General features: G+C 42.1%; 1 protein-coding gene across 2 annotated transcripts in view; it reads left to right on the top strand.

The window, feature by feature from the left end:
- Positions 1-12939, top strand: part of ppp1r12a (protein phosphatase 1, regulatory subunit 12A) — a gene marked incomplete at its 5' end in the record, with an annotated part of 171899 nt that extends 158960 nt beyond the window's left edge. For both annotated transcript variants that reach the window (XM_083660040.1, XM_083660041.1), the window contains one exon: positions 10461-12939. In XM_083660040.1, coding sequence (XP_083516166.1) covers positions 10461-10547 — 87 coding nt within the window. In that variant the 3' untranslated portion in view covers positions 10548-12939. The remainder of the gene's footprint in view (positions 1-10460) is intronic.
- Between the last annotated feature and the right edge of the window lie 10110 nt (positions 12940-23049).

Genomic DNA, 23049 nt, shown 5'->3' on the forward strand with positions numbered 1-23049 from the left:
ACGCTTAAATGTAGATTAGCCATGGCTGTACGTTCCACCTGATTTAATTTAACATTATTCACAGGGAGACAGTTCATGTCCTTTGTAATGGGTCATTCACACAGAACGGATAAGGATTTATAAGGCAATGATAGCTTGATATGCCTGCTTAGAGCCACTACTAAATCAACCAGTTGATATTGTGGCAGTGGCAGTTTTGGATCCAGCAGACCCCCACCTCCATCCCCACTCATCATTTTTATGCCTCCGCCGGCGATAGCCAGGCCGGAGGCATTATGGATCCGGGTTGTCCGTACGTCCGATGTTCGTTAACGCGATATCTCAGGAACGCCTTGACGGAATATCATCAAATTTGCCTCAAACATCGACTTGGACTCAAGCATGAACTGATTAGATTTTGGTGGTCAAAGGCCAAGGTAATTGTGACCTCGAACGCCATTTTCAAGCTTGTTAACGCGATATCTCACGAATGCCTTGACGGAATTTCATCAAATTTGCCTCAAAACATCGACTTGGACTCAAGCATGAACTGATTCGATTTTTATGGTTAAAGGTCAAAGTTCAAGGTCACTGTGACCTCACACACCCGATTTCCAAGCTCTGTAACGCAACATCTCAGGAGCGACTTGACGCAATTTCTTCCAATTTGCCTCAAATGGCGATTTGGACTCAAGAATGAACTAATGGCGGAGGCATAAATCCGCGGTGCGGTTGTTCTAGTTGGACTTTGATTTTTAGCTGCAGCTTGTTGCTGCTCAATGTGCACCTGTGCATCTCTGATTTTGTTTCTGGGCACAGTCAACCAATGTAATCCATGTTGACTTAAGCTCTTCAGAAGAGACGATAAATTAAATGCCCCTATTCTAGGAAAGCAGAAAATCAAAATCCATTACACCCTAGTCAGCAAGTGTCCTTCCCAGCAATGTGATAGCAATGTGTGTTTATTTCTTGGTCCTAGGCAGCATGCCGACCTTATCTCTTGTCTCTCTCTGTCCTCTGCTAGCGTAGCTCGACAGCTCATTCACGCCGAAGCGGAAACCTCTTTGTCATTCCTTCGGTTTCCAAAATCTGTCCCCATTTTCTAACAATCTTCCTTTTCTGTTTCCCCCTTTTTTGTCTTCTCTCGGCCCTTCTTCTCTGTTAATTTATATTGTCCTGTCTTTCTCTAATTCTCTCTCATTTCTCGGAACACTCTTAATATTTTCCCCTTCTCTGTTACTCTCGCTCTCTCCTTCCATGCTCTCTCTCTCGTTGTTGTTTTCTCCCCCTTGCAGAACCTCCCCCAGGTAAAGCAGGTACAGGCCCTGCGGCAGGCTAAGGAGCGGCTGCAGGCAGAGAACCGGGCGCTGGCCCGCGTGGTGGCAAAGCTCTCCCAGTCCGCCTGCAGCCAGCTGCCCGCCATCGACCTCTAAAGCCACGCCCGTCCGTCCACCATCTTCTTCCTCCTCTTCCTCCTTCTCACCTCTCCTCCCCACCCAACCCCCACCCTTCTCATGCTCCATTCGCGCTCCGCCCCGCACCCATAGACAGGCAGGTTCCCAGCCGTCCAACCATTGTTGTTGGTTTTGAATTTACTCCCCCTTTCCGCCCCCCCCCCTTCTGCCTCCCCAGACCTCTTGGTTTTTCACATTGGGGAGTGTGTTTTTATTATTATTACAACAGGGCACTCTCCTTTTACAGTACACAACTATCAGATGCTTTCCACACTTCTCAACATAGGAAAATGCCCCCATAAGTCATAATAGTTAAAGGGATACGCCAACATTTTTGGCCATTCGCATATTTCCCATATTGCTGATATTAAATGTAGAATGTGGCTTTATCGTCACTGTGCATGCAGTATAAACTGCAGTACAGCCCTCACTGCTAATAGCTTAGCACTACAATGGCAGTTATCCCCGTTCAGTTGCCCAAAATGCACATTCCAACAGCGCCAGAAACACTCGCATGTACAGTACATGTTATGACTACATGAGTCATAACATGTACTGTACAGTACATGTTATGACTACATGAGTCATAACATGTACAGTACATGTTATGACTACATGAGTCATAACATGTACTGTACATGTTATGACTCATGTAGTCATAACATGTACTGTACATGTTATGACTACATGAGTCATAACATGTACAGTACATGTTATGACTCGTGTAGTCATAACATGTACTGTACAGTACATGTTATGACTCATGTAGTCATAACATGTACTGTACATGTTGTGACCCATGTAGTCAGTATCAAAGAGAGGAAATCTCTGCACAACCGTGTACGTCAGGTGCATCGGAGAAGCAGGATCAGTTGAAGAGGAAGACTCCCGCACTGACTTCACTTCCACCATCCTCATACCGGGAAAAGATATATGATAAAGAGCCTTATCACTTGTGCCTCTACTCATGTGGTTTACATGATCCGTTTTCCGTGTGGTCTTGCTTATGTCGGCAAGACCACACGCAAATTAAAACTACGCATAAGTGAACATAAGAGTACTATTCGGCGTAATGACAGGGACTACCCCGTAGCTGTCCATTTTAATGATATGAAGCATGATATTTCTTCCCTACACTTCTGTGGCATTGAAAGGGTTGCCCCGCCACCTAGGGGCGGGGATCGTGACCTTTTACTGAAAAGAAGAGAAGCCTTTTGGATTTTCAATTTACAAACCTTATCGCCAAAAGGCCTTTTGAATGTCATGTTCTGATTTGTATAATTATTATTGTTTTCATATAGCCTACTTTGTCCTTTTCTATTCCAGGATCTGTTTTAGACCATCCCTCTTGTCTTGAGTGCTATTTGGGTGCATTGGCGTGTCTCACCACACCGCCTTATAATTATGCAAGCACCTAAAGCCCTTCTGACATGACATAGGTTATGATTACTTATATATTTTCTGTATTGCAGAGCCATTTACAGCTGTTAAAGAACTCTTGTACCTATGCTGTAATAACTGTATACCTTTGTATGTTCTTTTTACCCTTTTTTCACTGGGAATTGTTTGAATATATTTTTGTCAATTTGCTGTAATTGTAATTGTGTGACACCTGCAGTGTAGTGATTTGCTCCATGGGTCTACTACATAATTGCCTTGCTCCCATTGGATGATTGTTCTTTTCCTGGTTCCTATTTAAACAGGTTCCAGTCTTTGTCATGCCATATGCCAGATGAAGGTCGCTTGCCCGAAACGTTGCATTTATTTAATAAAAGTCTTCTTTAAATGACTTGTGTAGTCACCAGGGCCCAGTAGTTCAAAACTTTTAATCTCAATCAGATCCGATTTTGAAATCCCATTTTCTGTGATCCAGGATCAGACAACTCGGCCAGATTTTGTCCCAGTATTTCAAAGCAATTCAGGATAGGATCACCCTGATCCAGTTTCAGACTTTTCAAGATGACTAGATCCTGAATATCAGTGCTTTAATCCTACCTATCTCCATCTAGTGGATATGAAAAATAATACAAGGAAGACAAGAGACCACATTGCAGAGACATCTATAATGTCTAATTATATTTTTAAATACATAAATAAATATAGCCGCAAGCGGCGATGGGCGGGGTTCAAGCCTTGCGCAGATGACAAAGCTTCTGATTCTGACTAGGACATCCTCCTTGATATATCTGACAAGTTTCGCGATCATTGGACAAACAGGTGTGGAGTTACAGCCTTTTTTATGTTAAGCCACACCCATTTCTGGCGTTTATGGCGCCCCCTTTTGGTCGAATTGCACAAAATTTGACACACATGGTCTAGGATGGTCTCCGAAGACCTCCTGCAAGTTTCGTGAAGATTCCTTAATCGGTCATGAAGTTATGACAATTTAGCTGTGAGGCCACGCCCTCTCACAAGTTTAACGATTAATATCTCCGAAACGAAAGGAGATTTCAAAGGTTTCAAAAAGGCAGTTTGTAGAGCTTGCTCCATAGATGCTTCCTGGCGATGGTGGTGCAAATCGTGGTGTTTTCCAAACTTTTCCAAATATCTCAAAAACTTTCCAGGCGGACATTGAGGGTCCTTATGGCAAATTTGTAGAGCAGGTCCACCTGAACATCTGGAAAAAAAAAGTTTGAAAATCGGACCAACGGCGTGGCAGTTATGGCCTTTAACGTAAAATCTTCAATTATAGCGCCACCTTCAGGCCAATTCGAAAAATCTTTTTTGAGCACCTACCAGCCAACAATATCTGTCATTGGGCCAACTTTCAGGTCTTTACCATTTACCAACTCACGGGAATTTGCGTTGGGGCAGATGAACAACAAGAATAATAATAACTATACATTCAAAATACTGTCAAAAATTCAGTTTTTGACATACAATTCTTAGATTTTGTACACTTCAACTACTCTGACAGCAAAATCTTGTCCATTTTTTTCGTGGAGATTCGAGCTTTATTTAGCAAGAATTTGCATTAGCTGTTTAAAGTACCATTTACAGTAAAACATTTTGATGCACTGTGGGCTCAATTTTTTATCTATCAAAAATCTGTTTGATACTTTTGTGGAGGACAGTCTATCGATGCAGATGCTGGAGTTTGGTGTCGTTTGAAGAAAAAATGTGGGAGGAGTAGGGTTTAATTAGTTTTACAGTTTTTGCAGTTTTGCGGTCTTTAGACTTCATAATTGGCCATAGGTTGCAGCGTACAAAAGTTTCTCCTCATTTGGGCACACATTTCGGTGAAAGTGGCAAAGCCATAGCCCATATGCCTGATTTGTTATGAATTTTCAAAGTTTGAAACTTTAGACGGTCGCTGTAGCGCCACCATCAGGACCATAGGCGCCAAATTCACGTCAACTTAGTTTGGCATGGGACTGGACCTTTGTGCAAAGTTTGGTTTATATTCATGCATGGGAAGTCTGACTTCCTGGGAGAAGAAGAAGAATAATAATACAGGCAAATACAAGCAGCAAATACAAGCAGTGGCCCTGCCGCTTCGCTGGCCCGGCCACTAATAAACCGGGTGAAAAACAATAGGGTTTCAGCCCCTTCAGGGCTTGAACCCCTAATAATAAATAAATAATCGCAGAGTCCCCCTCTCTGACATCGATGATCCCCAAGAGCCCCTTGCACCTGCTGATGATCTAGGCCCACCTATGGATTTCCCTCTAAATGAGAAACTGAGTGGTGGTGCAATGCGAGATGCTATTGTCCGCAATTACTCTTGAAAGGTGGTGACAGATGATGGACTTTTTTTTTGTTGAAGATCTTTTTTCTTTAATCTAAATTACATTTGTGATTGACAATCTTTGTTGTGATACTTTTATGATCATAAACATTTATGTCATCAACATTTGGTTGAAAACAAAATAGGCCACCACAAACGTGACCAAAAAATTAAATATAAAATGTATTTGCCATGAAGGCTAAAAATTGTGTATTATTTCAGTTAACAAACTTTGCCATCTTATTTATATTGACACATATTTTTAAATAAATTGTATAGTACATTTTGCTCTGGTAATCCACTGGAAATCCACCCCTCTGGTGGGATCAAGATAATCCAGTTTTTTGGGATCAAACTGATCCCAATCCTGTGTTGTCGCTTTGAACTACCTGTTTTGAAGATTTGATCCAGATTAAAGCTTGGATTTGATTTCCTGATTTGATCGGATATCAAAGTGATCCTAATCCTGTTTTTTGGTTTTGAACTACCCAAAATCCAAATCTGAACCGATCAGATAGGGATTAAAAGTTTTGAACTACTGGGCCGGCGATGAAATGATAATCCAAATTTACTGGGAACTAGTGCTGCACGATTAATCGAATCGCAATCACGATGTCAGCACGTGCGATGACGTAACCGCAAAATGGTGCGATTATAAAAAAAAAAACTTGCTTGTGTGCCTCGTCTAATGTTACACGCAACGCAGCAAATAAACAAACAGATGTTTCTCTGTCATCACACTGGACATCAACACTAGTGGGAGACTTCTCCCACTCCCGCAAATATACAGTACAAAACAGGTAAAATCAAAAGGGGCTTTTCTTTGGGGAAGCTTTTGGTTAAAGGTGAGGTAACTAGGCATGCGGGCTCGCATACGCAGCTTGGCCGCTTCGCGGCCTCGCCCGCAGCTTGGCTGCTGCATGGCCTCGCCTGCTCTATTGGCATGCGCAGCACACAATTGCTCAACTTCGGATCACTGATGACATCACAATTGCTCGAGTGACCACATGACTTCATCACTGATGTAATCATCACTGAATTTATAACCTCAGCCAGGAAGGATGACATCACTGATGACATCATTAGGTAATTAGGGCAATTACCTAATTAAAAAATCTGGCTCTGTCAGGTCACCCGCATGTGTGCTCTTTAGACTCCCTGAAAGTTTCTGCCCAATCGCACGTAAAATGGCATAGCTGGATCTCATTCAATGTGGGACAAAAATTTAAACCGAGCCCACTTGTTCCATGATGATGATATGCGCAACGTGAGAGGGAGAGAGAGCAGCCATCTCTAACATCTAGAGCCTTGTGAAATCCGCATTGACCAATCAAATGGAATCAACTGTAAAACAGCGACTACTTTACCATAGTGTCCCTAGTGGTGGACTGTAGAATACATGTAAATGACAGACAGAACACAGACGTCTGTCTCAGGGTCTGAAGTGACATCTGTCTAAAAACAATGAAGTGAATTTTTTGTTCACAACTGTTTTTCCTTTACTTGAAGCACACAATGAGAAGCTTATAAGCATTTTACAAAAAAAAATTGAAATAATTTGAATAGAATGTTATATTAGAAAAGCGCTATATAAATCCTATTATTATTATTATTATATATAATGTTATAGAATTTTGTACAGTCATCTACTGTATTTCTGACTTGAAGCACTTGTTAAAAATAGTGCATTGTTGTGTAAATTGACTGTTATATCTTATTACATTGTGGACATGTGTTCATTCACTTATTAGACACTATTTCTGATGGTAAAATGAGCGTAAAAAGCAAAACACATAATTCAGAAATGTAAAAACGGAATTTGGGAAAAAATAAAAATTTTGTTTATTAAATCGCAAATCGCAGTATTGTCCACAATAATCACAATCGCACCTTTTCCACAAATCATGCAGCACTACTGGAAACGGTCAAGTAAATCCATAGCGAGAACTAACAGAGGTTCCAAGAGGGTTCCCTCTGTGACCAAAGTTACTTCCTCGTTTGCTCAAGGAGCATGCACTGTGTGCAGTCATCATCAGTACAGCACATGCTCCTCGAGCAAACGAGGAAGTAACTTTGGTCACAGAGGGAACCCTCTTGGAACCTCTGTTAGTTCTCGCTATGGATTTACTTCGAAAATGACCGTTTCCAGTAACTTTGCATTATTTCATTGCGTGGTGAGTACACGAGTCACATGTACATATGAGTGTTTCTGGCGCTGTTGGAATGTATTTTCGGCAACTGAACGGGCATAGGCAGGGATACCATAGACTGCCATTGTAGTGCTAAGCTATTAGCAGTGAGGGCTGTACCGCAGTTTGTACTGCACGCACAGTGACGTTAAATGCATCCACATTCTACATTTAATATCGACAAATAAGCAAATCTCCAAGAATGTTGGCGTATCCTTTTAACATCTTTATAAAGGCGGGGAATGGTCAGGTAAGTATTGTTTTATTACATTACTGCTGTCAAATTGAACCTAAATTTACTCAAAATGTCTTTGATTACTCTGCAGTAGTGGAATCTTCATCTTTATCTGATGTTTTATCTTTACGTACTGTAAAGGAAAGTGTCCTTTTTGGTAAATTTGTAGTTTTGATGCTTCCGACAGGGAGCGCCGTTGTTCAGTTTGGCTTGTTCTGGCTTCTTTGCATGAAGTGACTTCCTTTTTTGCATCAACTTGTGGCCCACATCCTTCAGAGACTTGAACTTTTTTCTGTCCCCCTCCTCTGTATTAACCTGACACTGCCAGATGGGGGCAGTGTTGTGAAAACAATACCACCCCCATCTGGCAGTGTCAGGTTACCTCTCTATTCCCCCAAGTTTTAATTTCACAGATGACATCAACAAAGCTTTGGCTCATTTGCATGCAGCAAACAGGTTCATTCGGTTGCAGGCATAGCGACTTATTTGGTCAGTAACAAGTACAAATAATACACGAGGGCTTGCCTGCTATGCAGCGGCGCTGCAGTATGGCAAATTAACCAACAGGTCGGTTGATTGTCATCTGTACTCATTTTGCAATCGTTTTTTTTTTTAGTGGGCGACAGTCTTCTCTCAGTGCCATGTGACAATAGGGGACAACTGAAAATAATTGTAATATGATTACTAGCTGAAGCACTCGCCGCCGTAGCATCTGTATTACGCTGCTGAAAGGAAACGCCAGCTGATGATATTTTTTTAAAGAACCATTTAGACTATTTGCACAGTAATGTCTGTAGTCTTGTAGAATGAAATGCATCCCACTGCCTGGATGATTGGATCATTATTATTATTATTTGGATTATTATTATTTGTATTTTAGCAATTCAGGTTTTTGCAGATCATTAAGCACATTTCAGACTTAAGAAACCAATAAAGGGAAATGTCTAGCTTTTCCATGACAGCAAACATGTAGCAGTAGATCAAGACTCCTCCTGCAGTCACAGCCATCTGAAAGGGGAGTGTAGGTGTTTAGTGGATCAAGACTCCTGCAGTCACAGCCATCTGAAAGGACAGTGTAGGTGTTTAGTGGATCAAGACTCCTGCAGTCACAGCCATCTGAAAGGGGAGTGTAGGTGTTTAGTCAGTGGATCATCAAGACTCCTGCAGTCACAGCCATCTGAAAGGTGAGTGTAGGTGTTTAGTGGATCAAGACTCCTGCAGTCACAGCCATCTGAAAGGTGAGTGTAGGTGTTTAGTGGATCAAGACTCCTGCAGTCACAGCCATCTGAAAGGACAGTGTAGGTGTTTAGTGGATCATGACTCCTGCAGTCACAGCCATCTGAAAGGTGAGTGTAGGTGTTTAGTGGATCAAGACTCCTGCAGTCGCAGCCATCTGAAAGGCGAGTGTAGGTGTTTAGTCAGTGGATCATCAAGACTCCTGCAGTCACAGCCATCTGAAAGGTGAGTGTAGGTGTTTAGTGGATCAAGACTCCTGCAGTCACAGCCATCTGAAAGGTGAGTAGGTGTTTAGTGGATCAAGACTCCTGCAGTCACAGCCATCTGAAAGGACAGTGTAGGTGTTTAGTGGATCATGACTCCTGCAGTCACAGCCATCTGAAAGGTGAGTGTAGGTGTTTAGTCAGTGGATCATCAAGACTCCTGCAGTCACAGCCATCTGAAAGGTGAGTGTAGGTGTTTAGTGGATCAAGACTCCTGCAGTCACAGCCATCTGAAAGGTGAGTGTAGGTGTTTAGTGGATCAAGACTCCTGCAGTCACAGCCATCTGAAAGGAGAGTGTAGGTGTTTAGTGGATCATGACTCCTGCAGTCACAGCCATCTGAAAGGAGAGTGTAGGTGTTTAGTGGATCAAGACTCCTGCAGTCACAGCCATCTGAAAGGACAGTGTAGGTGTTTAGTGGATCAAGACTCCTGCAGTCACAGCCATCTGAAAGGACAGTGTAGGTGTTTAGTGGATCAAGACTCCTGCAGTCACAGCCATCTGAAAGGACAGTGTAGGTGTTTACCCATTATGACTTGGAGGTTCAACTATAAATAGATGATGTGGTGTGTGCATTGTCTGCCTATCAGACTTACTGGAGCGTCACTGCGGACGCCGTGACAGGATCTAGGTGTGAACGTTTTGTTTGCGTCAAATAAAGGAGTGACTCATTTTGCTCTGCTGTGTATTTTTTTTTCTCCTTGGTTTTTCTCCTATTTTCTTCCCAGTTGTACTTGGCCAATTGCCCCTGTTGTCCCAGTCGTTGCTCCACCTCTGCTGATCTGGGCAGAGTTTTAGACTAGCACATGCTTCCTGCGATACATGCACAGTCGCCAACGCTTCTTTTCACCTGACAGTGAGGAGTTTCACCGGCACGACATAGCGTGTGGGAGGATCACACTATTCCCCCCAGTCCCCCTCCCCCCGAACAGGCACCCGGCGGACTAGAGGATTGTTTCTGTAGGAACGTCTGGCCAAGCCAGAAATACCGCTGCTGGGAATTGAACCCGGGTCTCCGCGGTGGTAGGCGAGTGTTTTTACCTCTACACTACCCAGACAAGGTGGCTTGTTTTGTGGCTGCCCATTCAGCAGCCGTTCAGGTTATGCATGGCTATACATCAGGAACTTTGGCCTGTGGTGTGCCCGCTTAATTTCTCTCTCTCTCCTCACTTGGAACAAGGATGTGATTTTATTTTTAAGAGAGAAAAAAGATTGAGATATGCTGTGTGACTGGTCCAAGATTGCTGACACACGCTGCAATTAACAGTTTGTAAAACTGGCCTGACTGGTTAACAGCACCATGTATCTGTCAAGACCTGTCTAAGCCTTCTCTTTCTCTCTCTCTCTCCTCCACTCGTTTTCTTTTCCTCTCTTCCAGACGCTACCAGACTTGAAAGCGGACAACCAGCGACTAAAGGACGAGAACGGAGCCCTCATTCGAGTCATTAGCAAGCTGTCCAAGTAGAACAGACCCCCTCTCCCCCCGCCCCTTCTTCTGCACCCCCACTCCCCCATGGCAGTGACTAATGGAATTGCACATTTAGATATTAATTGCAACAGACATCAGAGACGAGACTCCTGTTATTATTATTTTTACCCCCTTTCCTCCTCTTTGCTCATCCACCGCTGCAGCATTCACCCATCCATCCATCAATCCATTCATCCACCCCCCTTGTGCCACCTCTTAGATTATAATCCACTTGATTCCGTGGCTGCTGTCCAGATAGAACCACTGAGTTTACAGAGCAAAAGGAAAAGAAGGGTCGAGTGATCATGCATGTCAAAAAGCAGCATGGGGCGGGGAAGCCTAAGAAAACTATTTAACCAATAAGCCTTAGTTGTACATAAAGAGAGAAATGAATCTCTCTCTCTCTCTCTCTCTCTCTGCTGTCACTGAAGAACAGTTATTATCCAACACCCAATTTTTTTTTTGGTACCACGATCTCTTGCTTGCATTTTCCCCCTCTTGTGTGTTAGGGATGCATGATATTAACCTTGCGAGGCATCTGGATTCACGCAAGATCATGAGGTAACAATCGCACAACAAAATCCATCTGGCCACGCTCCAATCTATTGGTTTGGATCTGAACCACCAGTGGTTCACACCAATCAGCGTCCTATGAGGCAGCTACGGACGGGCTTTAGGTGTGACGCCAGCGAGAGCGAGCTTGTGATAGACAGATGGTTCATCCAATCACCTGCCAGGTATTTTTTGAAAGTGCCTGCCCTTTGAAACGGTTTCCCGAGCGACTCTTTCCCGGATGGTTATGTGTAAACAAACCATCCATCAGTGTCAGGTTAGCACGAGATTAGGTTTCATGCTGATATTTTCCAACCCTTTTGGCCGAATGCGTGTATTTTCCCCCCACTTAATTTCAGAGAACATCAAGTCTCTCCTGTAGTGGAATTAACACATTATTATGCCTACTCTTGTCATGATGGCCCACTGGCAGATGCAGACATAAGTACAATGCTAACCCCAACCCGCGCTGGGCACATGAGGTCAAGCTTTTAGTCAAGCATCGAACATTTGGGCATAATTAAAGTGTGATTTTATCGGCCTGTCCTATCGGCAGAAATGTTTGCTTCGGGCCGATATTTAATTTTAAAGCCTTTATCAGCCAATGCCGAGCCGTTATCATTGTGCATCCCTAGTGTTTTGTACTGTGCAGTCTTTTCACCCCACCATCACCTCCCTCCAAAGTGCCACTTCTGCCCCACATCAAGTACAAGTGATTGCCTCCTCTCCTCATTTGCCCCCCCACCCTCGTCCACACACACTTGTGTAAACACACACCACACACACCTCTCTCCGTGCCCCCACCCCCCGCACCGCTGCGTCTTCCTCCAAGAGGGAAAAACAAAAGAATTATAATTCTCGCTTTACCGATCGAGGCGGACCTGGTGGAATTTAAGCTTTCACTGTATGTGCAATATGCATTTATTTCTTTTTTTCCCTTTTTTTATGCTTTAACTATGAGTCCATCACAAGTAGGATTTTTTTCACTCTTCCATCGCTCACCTTCCTCCCCTCTTTTTTTTCTTTTTTCCCCTCAAGTTTGTAGTGTAGTCAGTTTATACTATGTATTTCTCACTTTTTTTGTTTTAGCAGGTACTGAGTGATGCTGTATATACCTGTATGTATTTGTTTGAGACCAGCACATGGCATGCGTTTATGGTTCCCGTCTGTTACTATTAAAAGTATACAAATTCCAGAGGACAAAAAGGTGTGTTTTTAATTTTTTTTTTCCTTTATAGTCTAAAGACATTGGATTACAGTAGAGCCTCTCTCTTACATGAGATGGCTGGCTGTTCAGTGCTTTTCTTCTCCCCCCCCCCCCCCCCCACAGTTGAAAAGTGTTCACATAATTGTGAGATAAAATAAAAAAATGGCTTCACTACATTTCACACATTGTATCCAGTATCTTTGGAAGAGTGCTTTTTTTTAAGCTGTAGTATTATAGCCAAGGTGTTGTCACTAAAAAAAAATCTTAGGTATCGCTAACCCAGTCCTTTTTACAATGTCTACATGCACTGTCAATGCCATGTGAGGAGTCTTGATGTCAGGTTAAAGCAACTTGCCACCATCAAATAGTCCATGCATCTGAAAACATTTTATGCATTTCAGTGGCCTTTTAAGAATATTTTAGTAAAAGAAAGAAAAAAGTTGCTGCAGATGGACTGTTGACCATCTACTTCTTTGGTTTAGAACTTTTGTTTTTGTTCTGATCGGTTTTTTTCTTTATTTTTATTATTTTCCTGTCATCTTGTAAAATAGGTGTGTGGCTTCATACATGCAAGCTGTGCTGTGACTACCAACCACTGAAGAGTTCATTAAAAATAAACTTGTACATTGTAAAGTTCCCATGTTTGTTTATTATCTTCTTGAAATGTATGAAATGGCAGGAAATCCCCCCCAGGCCCCATATATCCATTTGTTAAAATGATCTTGGTATCAGTCAATACATTATTTATTTCGTTAAAACTCTAGAATCGTGTAAGGCTCTTGGATGGAATGATCATGTTAAAGGCACTTTTGAGAATTTGGGGGGTGTATTTATATATCTTTTATACCTTTTTCTTCACCTCAGTAGGCTGTCATCCTTGTGTATACCTGCTCCATCAATCTGCCATACTGCATCTCACCACTAGATGGTGCACAGCTTTGAATATTGTTGACCAGTCAGGTCACAGGTGCACTGACAATGAGTTCACAGTAGCCTGGGTTTTGCTACTCTGTATCCAATTATTTTTTCCACTTAATGCCTAACATTACACTTAACTGCTGCACAAGAAACTAATTGAATGCTTGATACTGATTACAAAAAGCGCATACACCGACATAAAGTAAGCATAAAGCATTAGTGTCTTCATATAGCTTCATCTTTTGGCTGTTAGTGTTACATTGTTCACCTGGAAAATAAAAAAGTAGTTCCTAAGCTCTTGGTGACTTGTTTTTGCCTGTATTAGGTCTTTGCATGGGGGTGCAACTTAATGATAAGTGATTGTATGTGTTGTGCTGTACTACTTCCTCAGTCGTGCTTTTCCACTTTTCTGTCATCCCATGGAAATTGGAAAAGGCTTTAAGAAACCGGGTCTGGTTTGTGTCTCTATAGCCTCCTCCAGCTGAAGCAGATGGTCCTCATCAGACGGGACCTCGACCTGAGATAACAGGAGAAAACGGACCATTCTGTTTTCTCCTGTTATCTTCCCCCCGATAATTGAAGTAACAAATGGTTTTAATTATTGCAGGGTGGTTTTCAGAGGCAAAGCGGGATGATGTCAGGCTATTAGTTTCTGTCATTAGACTATTCTGCATTCTGATGGTGTCTAACCTGCACATTTATTCTGAAATGATCTCTGCAGTAAGAAATTGCAGCTATAGCTACCAGTATTGGTTCTTGTAAATGGTGAGAAATTACCTGATCCCCATGTCCCCATACCATTGATCACTGAAGTAGCCAAGCTGGCCCAATTTAGACATGCCATTTTCATGGAAGTGTGTTGCTTATTTCCTATCAGCTGTTGTATTAGCAAAGACTGGAACAAGTATGCTAGGGGCAATTTAGAATCTGTATGTTGTCAAGTTAAAACATATATATACACCCATCTGATAGAAAACCCTACAGTAGGTCATAGCCATGATGAGCACTATCATTGGATCGGGCCCGGCGCCACGAGGGGGCGCCAGGGGGCTTTGCACCCTCAGTTCAATTTTCTGCCCCCTCACTTAAAAAAAAAATAGAAAAGTTCATCTATAAAGGCCAGTTAGGCAATATTTGTACCTGACATGTTTTGGCTGCTGTTTTCTGCAGTCTTCATCAAATTTGATCAGTTTAAGTGAATTTACGCTACCCCCTATAAACATAGCTCTGTTGTTTCAGAATTGGCAGGGAAGCGCTATTTGCTGTGCTTTGGTTGTCACAAGGTGTCAGATGTAGCTATTACATTTGAACCTCACTGCATGTTGTAGTGATCATGACGTGATTAAAACACACACAGAGAGAGAGAGAGAAATCAGCTGCACCCAAGCACACAGCATGCCATGAGCAGAAAGACTGAGACAACGCATCTGATCACTTTATTTCTTTAATTTAATGAACCTGGCACTGACTGGCTATAATTTTGGTTTGTTTTTGTTGATTTTTGCAGCAATTGTTTATTCTGACTTTTCATAGACATATATGTTCAGAGTGCTCCAGACAGGTCCCGCATTTCACGTTATGCAAAGCTCAGCTCTATTAATGCTTTAATCTGCTGCTGTGAAATTTGATTTTATTTCAATTTTGGTTTTATTTGATTTTGAATAGTAGTCTTTCTTGTGTTGTTATTGCGCTTTTCAGAGGTTATTATGGTTAAAAAGTCCAGAAATAGGCATAGCGGGTATATAACCTATGTTGTACGATATAAAAATATCAGCCCCCTCCCCAGTTATAAACGCCCCCTAAAAGTCATTTCATCCTGGAGCCGGCCCTGCATTGGATACATTACTTGGTGCTCATCTGCTTTTTCAGGGCTCAGTCCGGCACCCTGCACATCCAAATCAAATGTGGAAGGAAGTGCGTCCTGGTAGCTCACCACGAAGGTACAAAAGAGAACAAAAGGCCAGCACTCAAAAAAGTCCTTTAGGTGTTTTTAATACTTAGCTTGTACAGCAGCACAACATACGCATTTCAGCGGGTAGCCTGAAGGCTACGCTTATGCTGATGAAGGCTACCCTTCTTTTGTACGTTTCTACCTTGGCCCTGCACCTTGACTGACTTCAATTTTGAAGTGTGCTCGCTACTGCTGTTGTTCACCATGAAGGCTCATCCCCTCTCTCTCTCGCCCCACCTTTCCTGTCTGCCTACTGTCCTATATAAAAAATAAATAAAGGCGAAATGCCCCCCCAAAAGAAAATGTGGAAGGAAGAAGAAAACAGCAGCTTGGGGCTCTTCGCTGCCAACAGAGATAGGCTACTCGACCAGAGGTGGAAAGTACAGTACTCGAGTACAAGGATTGTACTTTTTTTTTTAATATAATGCAATAGTTCAGTTTTAGTTTAGTTTATTTATTCGCACAGTAAAAAATAAGACAATAAAATATACACAGCAATGACAACTGTACAATACAAAGTAAATGAGCATCTGACCAAAAAGAACGCTTACATCGCAAAACAAGCACGCAATCTAATGCAATACTTTTGCTCTTGAGTAATTTTAATAATATATTTAAGCAATATAGCATGAGAGCAAGTGTGTTGTGGCGAATATATCCCGCTGATAAGCTGTTATCCCACGAGGCCGCAGGCCGAGTGGGATAACAGCTTATCAGCGGGATATATTCCACAACACCACGCAGCTCGAGTGCTATATTGCTTTTATAAAACGGTTTCCAAGTATAATAATATAATAATAATAATACTATAAGTCCGACTGGCATGCTATTCTGATAGAGTCAGTTGAAACACTACTGTAAGGCGGGACCGCAAGAACGTGCGGGTGATTTGATTGGATCGTTCTGGAGACTGAAGTTGACATTGGCCAATCCTGGCGCTTGCTGAGAAGCTGAGAGCTTTCTGGAAAGCCGACAGGCAGCTCGAGCGCAGCGCTGCATTCTCAGCGCTTGCTGAGAAGCTGAGTGCTTTCTGCAAAGCCCGACACCAACTAACGTTACGGGGTTAAATGCGGGGTTAACAGCCTTTTTTTTTGCAAAGAAGACATTAGCCCGCATTTATTCTTGTACAAAACATAATTTTCTGCGAAGTATTAGTAAAGTTATAAGCGAAGATCGATTCACAAGGATCTGACAGCTGTCTCCGCCATTTGTTTTTTTTGAGGTAACCAAAGGCTTTTAGTAAGAGAGTTGCCATGGCAACCAATAACCCATTGCCATGGGTTATTGGAGTGGGTTATTGGATTTATACAATGGCTGTGAACCAATCAGATTGCTTGATTTGAGAGAGCCGTTTTATAAATTCTATTAGAGTACTTTTAAATGTACACTGAGTAAATTCCGATTTTTGTTTTGTACACCACACTATGAAAACAGCACAGTAGCACAGAATCACTTCCGCATTTACGGCGCCCAAACTGGTGGCTCGCACTCAAGACTGGCCAACTGAATTAGACAGATGTAGACGATCAATTGTAATGATCCCCATCATCACATTAGTTCAGAAATCTCTGTTTCATTTGACACCGCTGATAGCCAAAGCTAAATTGATGTATCTGATTGTGATCTTGCTGCTGCTAGCAGCTCTAGCTCATCTGGCAAAGGAGAGAATCGCCTAACTGAGCATCCATGGCCGCAAGACCCGGCTGGGTCACCTGGAGGGTGTATGATGTTGAGAGACCCTAACACCCACTGATTCCAGGAACATCACTGAAGAGGTGTCCAGTGGCATCAGTAGATATGTACACGGTAAAGAACAATTCAAGAAGAGGGAAAACATGATTATGCATAGGCCTACAAGTGTTCATACAGAGGAGAAATCATTCAGTTGCTCAGTTTGTTAAAAACTGGAGGAAACATGATTATGAGAGAATCCATGCTACTGAGGAGAAACATTTATTCTGAAGAGTTCTATGCATGAGTACTTTTAGAGTCCACACAGGGGAGAAACCATTCAGTTGCTCAGTTTATAAAAACAAACACACACACACACACAATCCAATAAGAGGGGAAACATGATTAGACATATGAGAGGCCATACTGGGGAGAAACCCTAGTTGCAGTGTTTGTGGGGGAAAATTTCGCCAACGTTCACATGGCAAAACGCACACCATGAGAGCTGCAGCAAGTGAAGCTGCTGGTTGAGCTGAATTGTTTAGTAGTACCAGTATAATTAACTGACATTCCCATGTTACAGTAGTTCAATTTCACTCAGTAGTAGAATCATCCTATAATAAAATTGTCTAGGCGGACGGTGCCTGTCTGTTAGTCACGATTTGCGTCACGTTTTGTGTCACGAAAGTGACATCGGGCCTGTGACCCGGCCGACGTAACGCGGCCCAGGCCCAGGCTGTTAAGTGGTTTTAGGTCTGGCTGTTGTGTGGTTTTAGGTCTGTTATGTGGTTTTAGGTCTGCCTTATGTGGTTTTAGGTCTGGCTGTTATGTGGTTTTAGGTCGGGCTGTTATGTGGTTTTAGGTCAGGCTGCTACGTGGTTTTACGTCTGGCTCTTACGAATCTTGCTGCAGCTCCAAAGTATGGCTAGCTGAGGCTTATGTTTACTTCCTTTACCTCTCCTATGCTTCATTCTGAAAGATGAACTGACCTGAAAAGTCTCTGGACTAAATTTAAAACGTGTCTGCTATCATAAAAGCAGCTAAATGATTCCCACTGTTTTAAATACTTTATCGATAATTAAAATGATCCCAAAAACATATTCTCCCATTCTGCTTTAAGTCTAACATTGGAACTTATAGGATGAATCAGCATGTTTGCAAACAAATGGATTGGTTATACTTCCGGGTGCAACTGTCATTTGTTTTAAACTGCAGTTCATGGTGAAACCATGCCCTCTTTGAACTCTAACTACTCCTTCACCACTGGTGGTGACTTAATCTAGACACTCCATTTAAACTTGAAACGAGTCACCACTTTTAAGACTCTATCGCCTTAATTCAGCTTTAATTTATCTTTTGTACTGTTTGAGGAATCACAGTTTATGTTTCATACTTTTTTCAACCTTTTTAATGAGACCCTATGGAGCCAGGAACTCACTATAGATGGTTTTAACTTGACAACAAAAACATTCTAAATTGAACCCCCGCTCACTTCCTGTTGCAGTGTTTTGCTATGGACATAAAAGAAAAAAAAAACATTCAAGTGCAGGACTGACCATTCCGTGAAAACCGTCTATACAGCTGAGCAGCGAAAACAAAAGTAACGATGTCGAGTGAATATTTCTGCAGTTTGCCGAATGCTGAGGAAAAGGAAGTGCTGTGGGGTTGCGCTCTGGTGAAAACCGTCTATAGCAGGTTGTGCTTTTTACTAAATTTACATAATTTAAAACTATGACAGTTCTCACAGCGCACATTATGCACAATTAAGGTACGAATAATACCTAAGACATAATTTACCTGCATCTCAACAGGATTTACAGCACAGCCACCTGAACACTCAAAGCCAACATCACAATAACAATAAATAAATTCACCTGTATCTCAATAACACAGGATTTACAGTGCAGGTACACTTAATTCAAGCCAAAAGCACAATAACCCTAAAATTGTTCATAAAATCATGGAACATTTTGTCAAAAAATAAATGGTTGGGGATACGCAAGATACGAAGGCAAGATACGTGGTGGCCCTATGGGCCCCCTGAGCTCTTGGGCCCTTGGGCCTGGTAGGTCCGTTCGGTCCCTGTTCAGCAAGATAATCTTCACAAATGAGGACCACTTTTAGGATTTTAACCGAAATTCCCATACAAAAACCCCATTGTCCTTTACATGTAAGAACCAGGAAGTGTAGGGACTTCTGGGTAAGCCTACAAAAATATGTCATCCCTGCGCTACTCTATTAGCTATCACATAGAAATGTGAACTATTCCTACCAATAAGTCTCAGCAGCCAGGAGCTTAGATTCAGAAGCCTTGGGAAAAAAGGCTCAAGATTGCTCGCTAGTGTCCACAGGATGATGTGCTGTGCTTTTCTATGCTGGAAATCATCCGTACTGAAAGGAATTAGATCTCGGCAACTCCTGTCATACACACACACACAGACACACACACACACACACACACACACACACACACACACACACACACACACACTGATCCTCTCCTCTCTACTCATTTTTTCCTCTCCATAGCCTAATCTCCTCTTCTGCACAGTACATTGCAGCAGAAAAAGCTCACAGCCCAAACAAACCTCCCTAATTACAATTCAGCCTTTTCGCAAGAATAAAACATAATTTTATGTGTTTCTGCAAAACACAATATCAAAGTTTCTGAACTGAAAATACCTTGCATATCACATTTCTAGATACATGTATTCAGGGGTGCCCAAACTTTTTTAGAAGTGGGCGGGACCTTGGCTTCTCTATATATTACTTCTTTGAGTGATGAGGCCGACCCCCTGCCCCCCTGGCTCCACTCTGCACCGTGGATCCCGCCCCTTTGTCCCGCTGGTTGCTTTGTCCATTATCCCTGCTGCTGCACCCTCCAACGTCTCCTGGTGCCATCTGCAGGGTACCATCTGTGAATGATGATGGCGTGATAGTGGGTGACTGGGTGGGTCAGCTTGCCAACTTCCTCCCCATGCTCTGTGTCGGTGACTCAGCTGCACACACTGCAAGAAATGCCTCATTTCATCTTGTATTGAGTGTTCAAATCTAATTCTTCTCAAAACAAGTGAAAGAAATCAGATAAGAATATCAACTTGGTTCAACAGTTTTGTTGAATCTGAATCTGAAACTGCCATTATCTTTATATTAGAGGAATGAATTGCTTTATTCCAAGATATTGTCCCTTTGTGAAGAATAAAATTCCCAGAACAGGTGAAACTGAATTGGAAATACATTCAATGATCTTTTCCTAATAGCATATTTTGTCCACTTAAGTTGAGAAAAAACAATATTTTAAGACTCACTCAACCCATAAATGCCTTGCAGCATAGCCCTCTGCGTGCACATCAGCACGGTGGATAAACTGTGCTGCCTCTAAGTCATCATATAATTACCATAAATATTATGAAGAGGTGCCAGGAAGGGAGTGATGTCGGAGGGGGCAGACCCACTCAGAGAAAGTCAACACTGTCACGTTAAAGCATGCTCAAGTGAAGTGTGTGAGGTTTTTATCAGCCTGTATCGGCCTCTTCCAGACTCCAGGCTCCGGCTCCGATTACATGCAGGATATTTAACAGATTACCTGGATGATCTGATCTGATGTGGTGCGGCTTAATGTGCACCAAAGCATGTAATGAGAAGAAATGAAACAACATAGTTTACAATGCTACAACTGGGTGATAATATTCTAACTGAATGGATTTACTGCACTCTTTGCGAGGGAGATAATAGTGATAAGAGTGAAATGTAGAGTTAGAATAGTCACATTCTCATAGAGATCATCCATAGGGAATTCAACTACTGTACTGTTAAATCATTCCTTACTTTTTCTGGAGACCCCCTGGGACCCCCTCAAGGTCCTATGGTCCCTGGACCCCACTTTAAGAACCATTGTCATATTGAATGGATTATTAAAGGTTTATACCACCACTAACTTAAGTAACTAAAGTAAAATCTGATTTACAGTCTTGATATCTCTGACATTGTCAATTCTACACTTTTTTTTTCAGGGGGGCGAGCATCTGAATAAAATCTTGAAGTGTGATATCATCTCAACAAAAAACAAAATCATTGTTGTAATCTTGAGGAAAAACTTGGGATCTTGAGAAAACAACAACATAGATTTTGATTGATTGATTGGACATTCAGTAAAAAAAAAACATGAAATAAAAAGACATGCATCTCATTAAAACATCAAGGATAAACACAATAAAGTAACATACTTGTTTCCATTGTGGTCCTTTGTCTCAGACAAACAAAATAATACGACAAAGAATAGGCATCAGTACATAATATAATCCCTGGCAATTTTTGGCAAAAACCATGCATGCAGTATAAATGTTATTTTTGCCTATTCTATTTGAATATTTCTGTATACTCGGAAAACCAAGACTCAGATTCAATTAACCCAATTGTATTCATGTGTGATTATGTTAGTCCCCATAGTAGCCCTTTCATTGTAGTGAGACAAGACAGAGACAGAGTTTTCCAAATTTGACCTCACTGTATAAATTTACCTATTGTGATCTCTAGGATAATCACAGCCTTGTGAAACTTTATAACCACAAACTAGTAGAGACCTAGACCTTTCAGAAAATGTATGGGATGTCCAGGTACATTGAAGATAAGTGGGTTTTTCTCAGTCATTTTCAGAAAATAGTGATTGTCATCCAATCAATCAACGAGATCAAAATTGCACAAATCTTCAATTTTCACAAGTTATTGATACTGCGTCACAGCATTAAGTTTTCAAAAGTGTTTTTCATGTCAAGGTTCAAGGTCATGATGCTTTAGGTGGTGTTTTAGGGGGATTGTTGATCTTTCTTTTTAATAGCCTACATTTTCAAGTGGTCAAAAATGGTTAATTCTTGCACCAAATCTGTGTTACAAATGTACTGTATAAACCTCAGTCTCTAACTGTAGTGTGCACTGCTTAAATAGCCTGGGTGGCATTGGGGGGTGTGACATCACTGGTGATGTCATAACTTGTCTCTCATCCCCGCTCAATGGTGTCACACTTGTTCGATGATGTCACAGATCCAATTGTGATGTCATAGATCCCAAGCTCCCACTCAGAAGACAGGTGCCGAATAAATTAAACAAAATCAGTAAAAATAAATAGAGTCCGCACACTGGAATGACTGGCTCCCGGTCAGTTTAATGATAACATTTCGACCACAGGCTATTAATGCTGTGATCGAAACGTTTTCATGTAACGTGCGGGTATACCCCACTGACCATTGGTGGGGAGCCTGTGGAGAGTCCCCTGTTTCAAATACCTGGACATGCACCTCAGTGAGGACCTCACCTGGAACCTGCACACTGAGCACACGCTCAGGAAGTTCAGGCAGCGTTTGTACTTCCTCCGGCGGCTGAGGAAGTTTAAGGTCGCACCATCCATCTTGAAGACCTTCTACTCCTCAGCCGTCGAGAGTGTCCTCACTGGGTGCATCTCCGCCTGGTATGGTAGCTGCACCAGACGGGATCAGGTAGCCCTGCAGAGGGTGGTGTGCGCACCATCAGAGTGTCTTTGCCCACCCTGCAGGACACCTACTCGCGGGTGAGAGCAAGAGCTGTAAAAATCCTGAAGGATGTCACACACCCCAACTTTGGCCTGTTCACCCTGCTGAGGTCGGGGAGACGCCTTTGCAGCCTTAAGGCAAAAACTGAAAGGCTTAAGAAAAGTTTTTTCCCCCAGGCTGTCCGCATGCTAAACGCTAGCCACTAGCAGCAGTAGGACCATGTAACACTATTTTATTTATTTATTATTTTTTAAAGGTTCCTTTTTAAACGTATGTAGGCTGTGCTAGGCTACTGCCTTTTTAATTAACACTAGGTGTATTTATTTATTGCAGAGACTGTACGTTACTGTATTGCACTTTATGCATAGCATTTTATGTCTTTTTACTTCCTGTTTCTTTTATTGATTCAAGATTCAAGATTTTTATTGTCACTCCGTGGTACAAGTATCACGTGTGAAATTCTTGTGCTGTGGACTCCGTTTACAACATAGTACAAGTATAACAGGGCATATGAGTGCAAAAACAACAAGAGACACAACAAGCAATAAGGCAGTATAGTGATAAGACAAGTCAGAGACAGTGGCATATTCACTGCACATAGGTGCACATGTCGTGTGCATACTTTAGACGTGATTCAACATTTTAAATTCGGCGTATTTGACATACAGGTGCAAA

Source organism: Poromitra crassiceps (genome assembly GCF_964638095.1).
Source record: "Poromitra crassiceps genome assembly, chromosome: 2".
In the NCBI taxonomy this organism is placed as follows: domain Eukaryota; kingdom Metazoa; phylum Chordata; class Actinopteri; order Beryciformes; family Melamphaidae; genus Poromitra; species Poromitra crassiceps.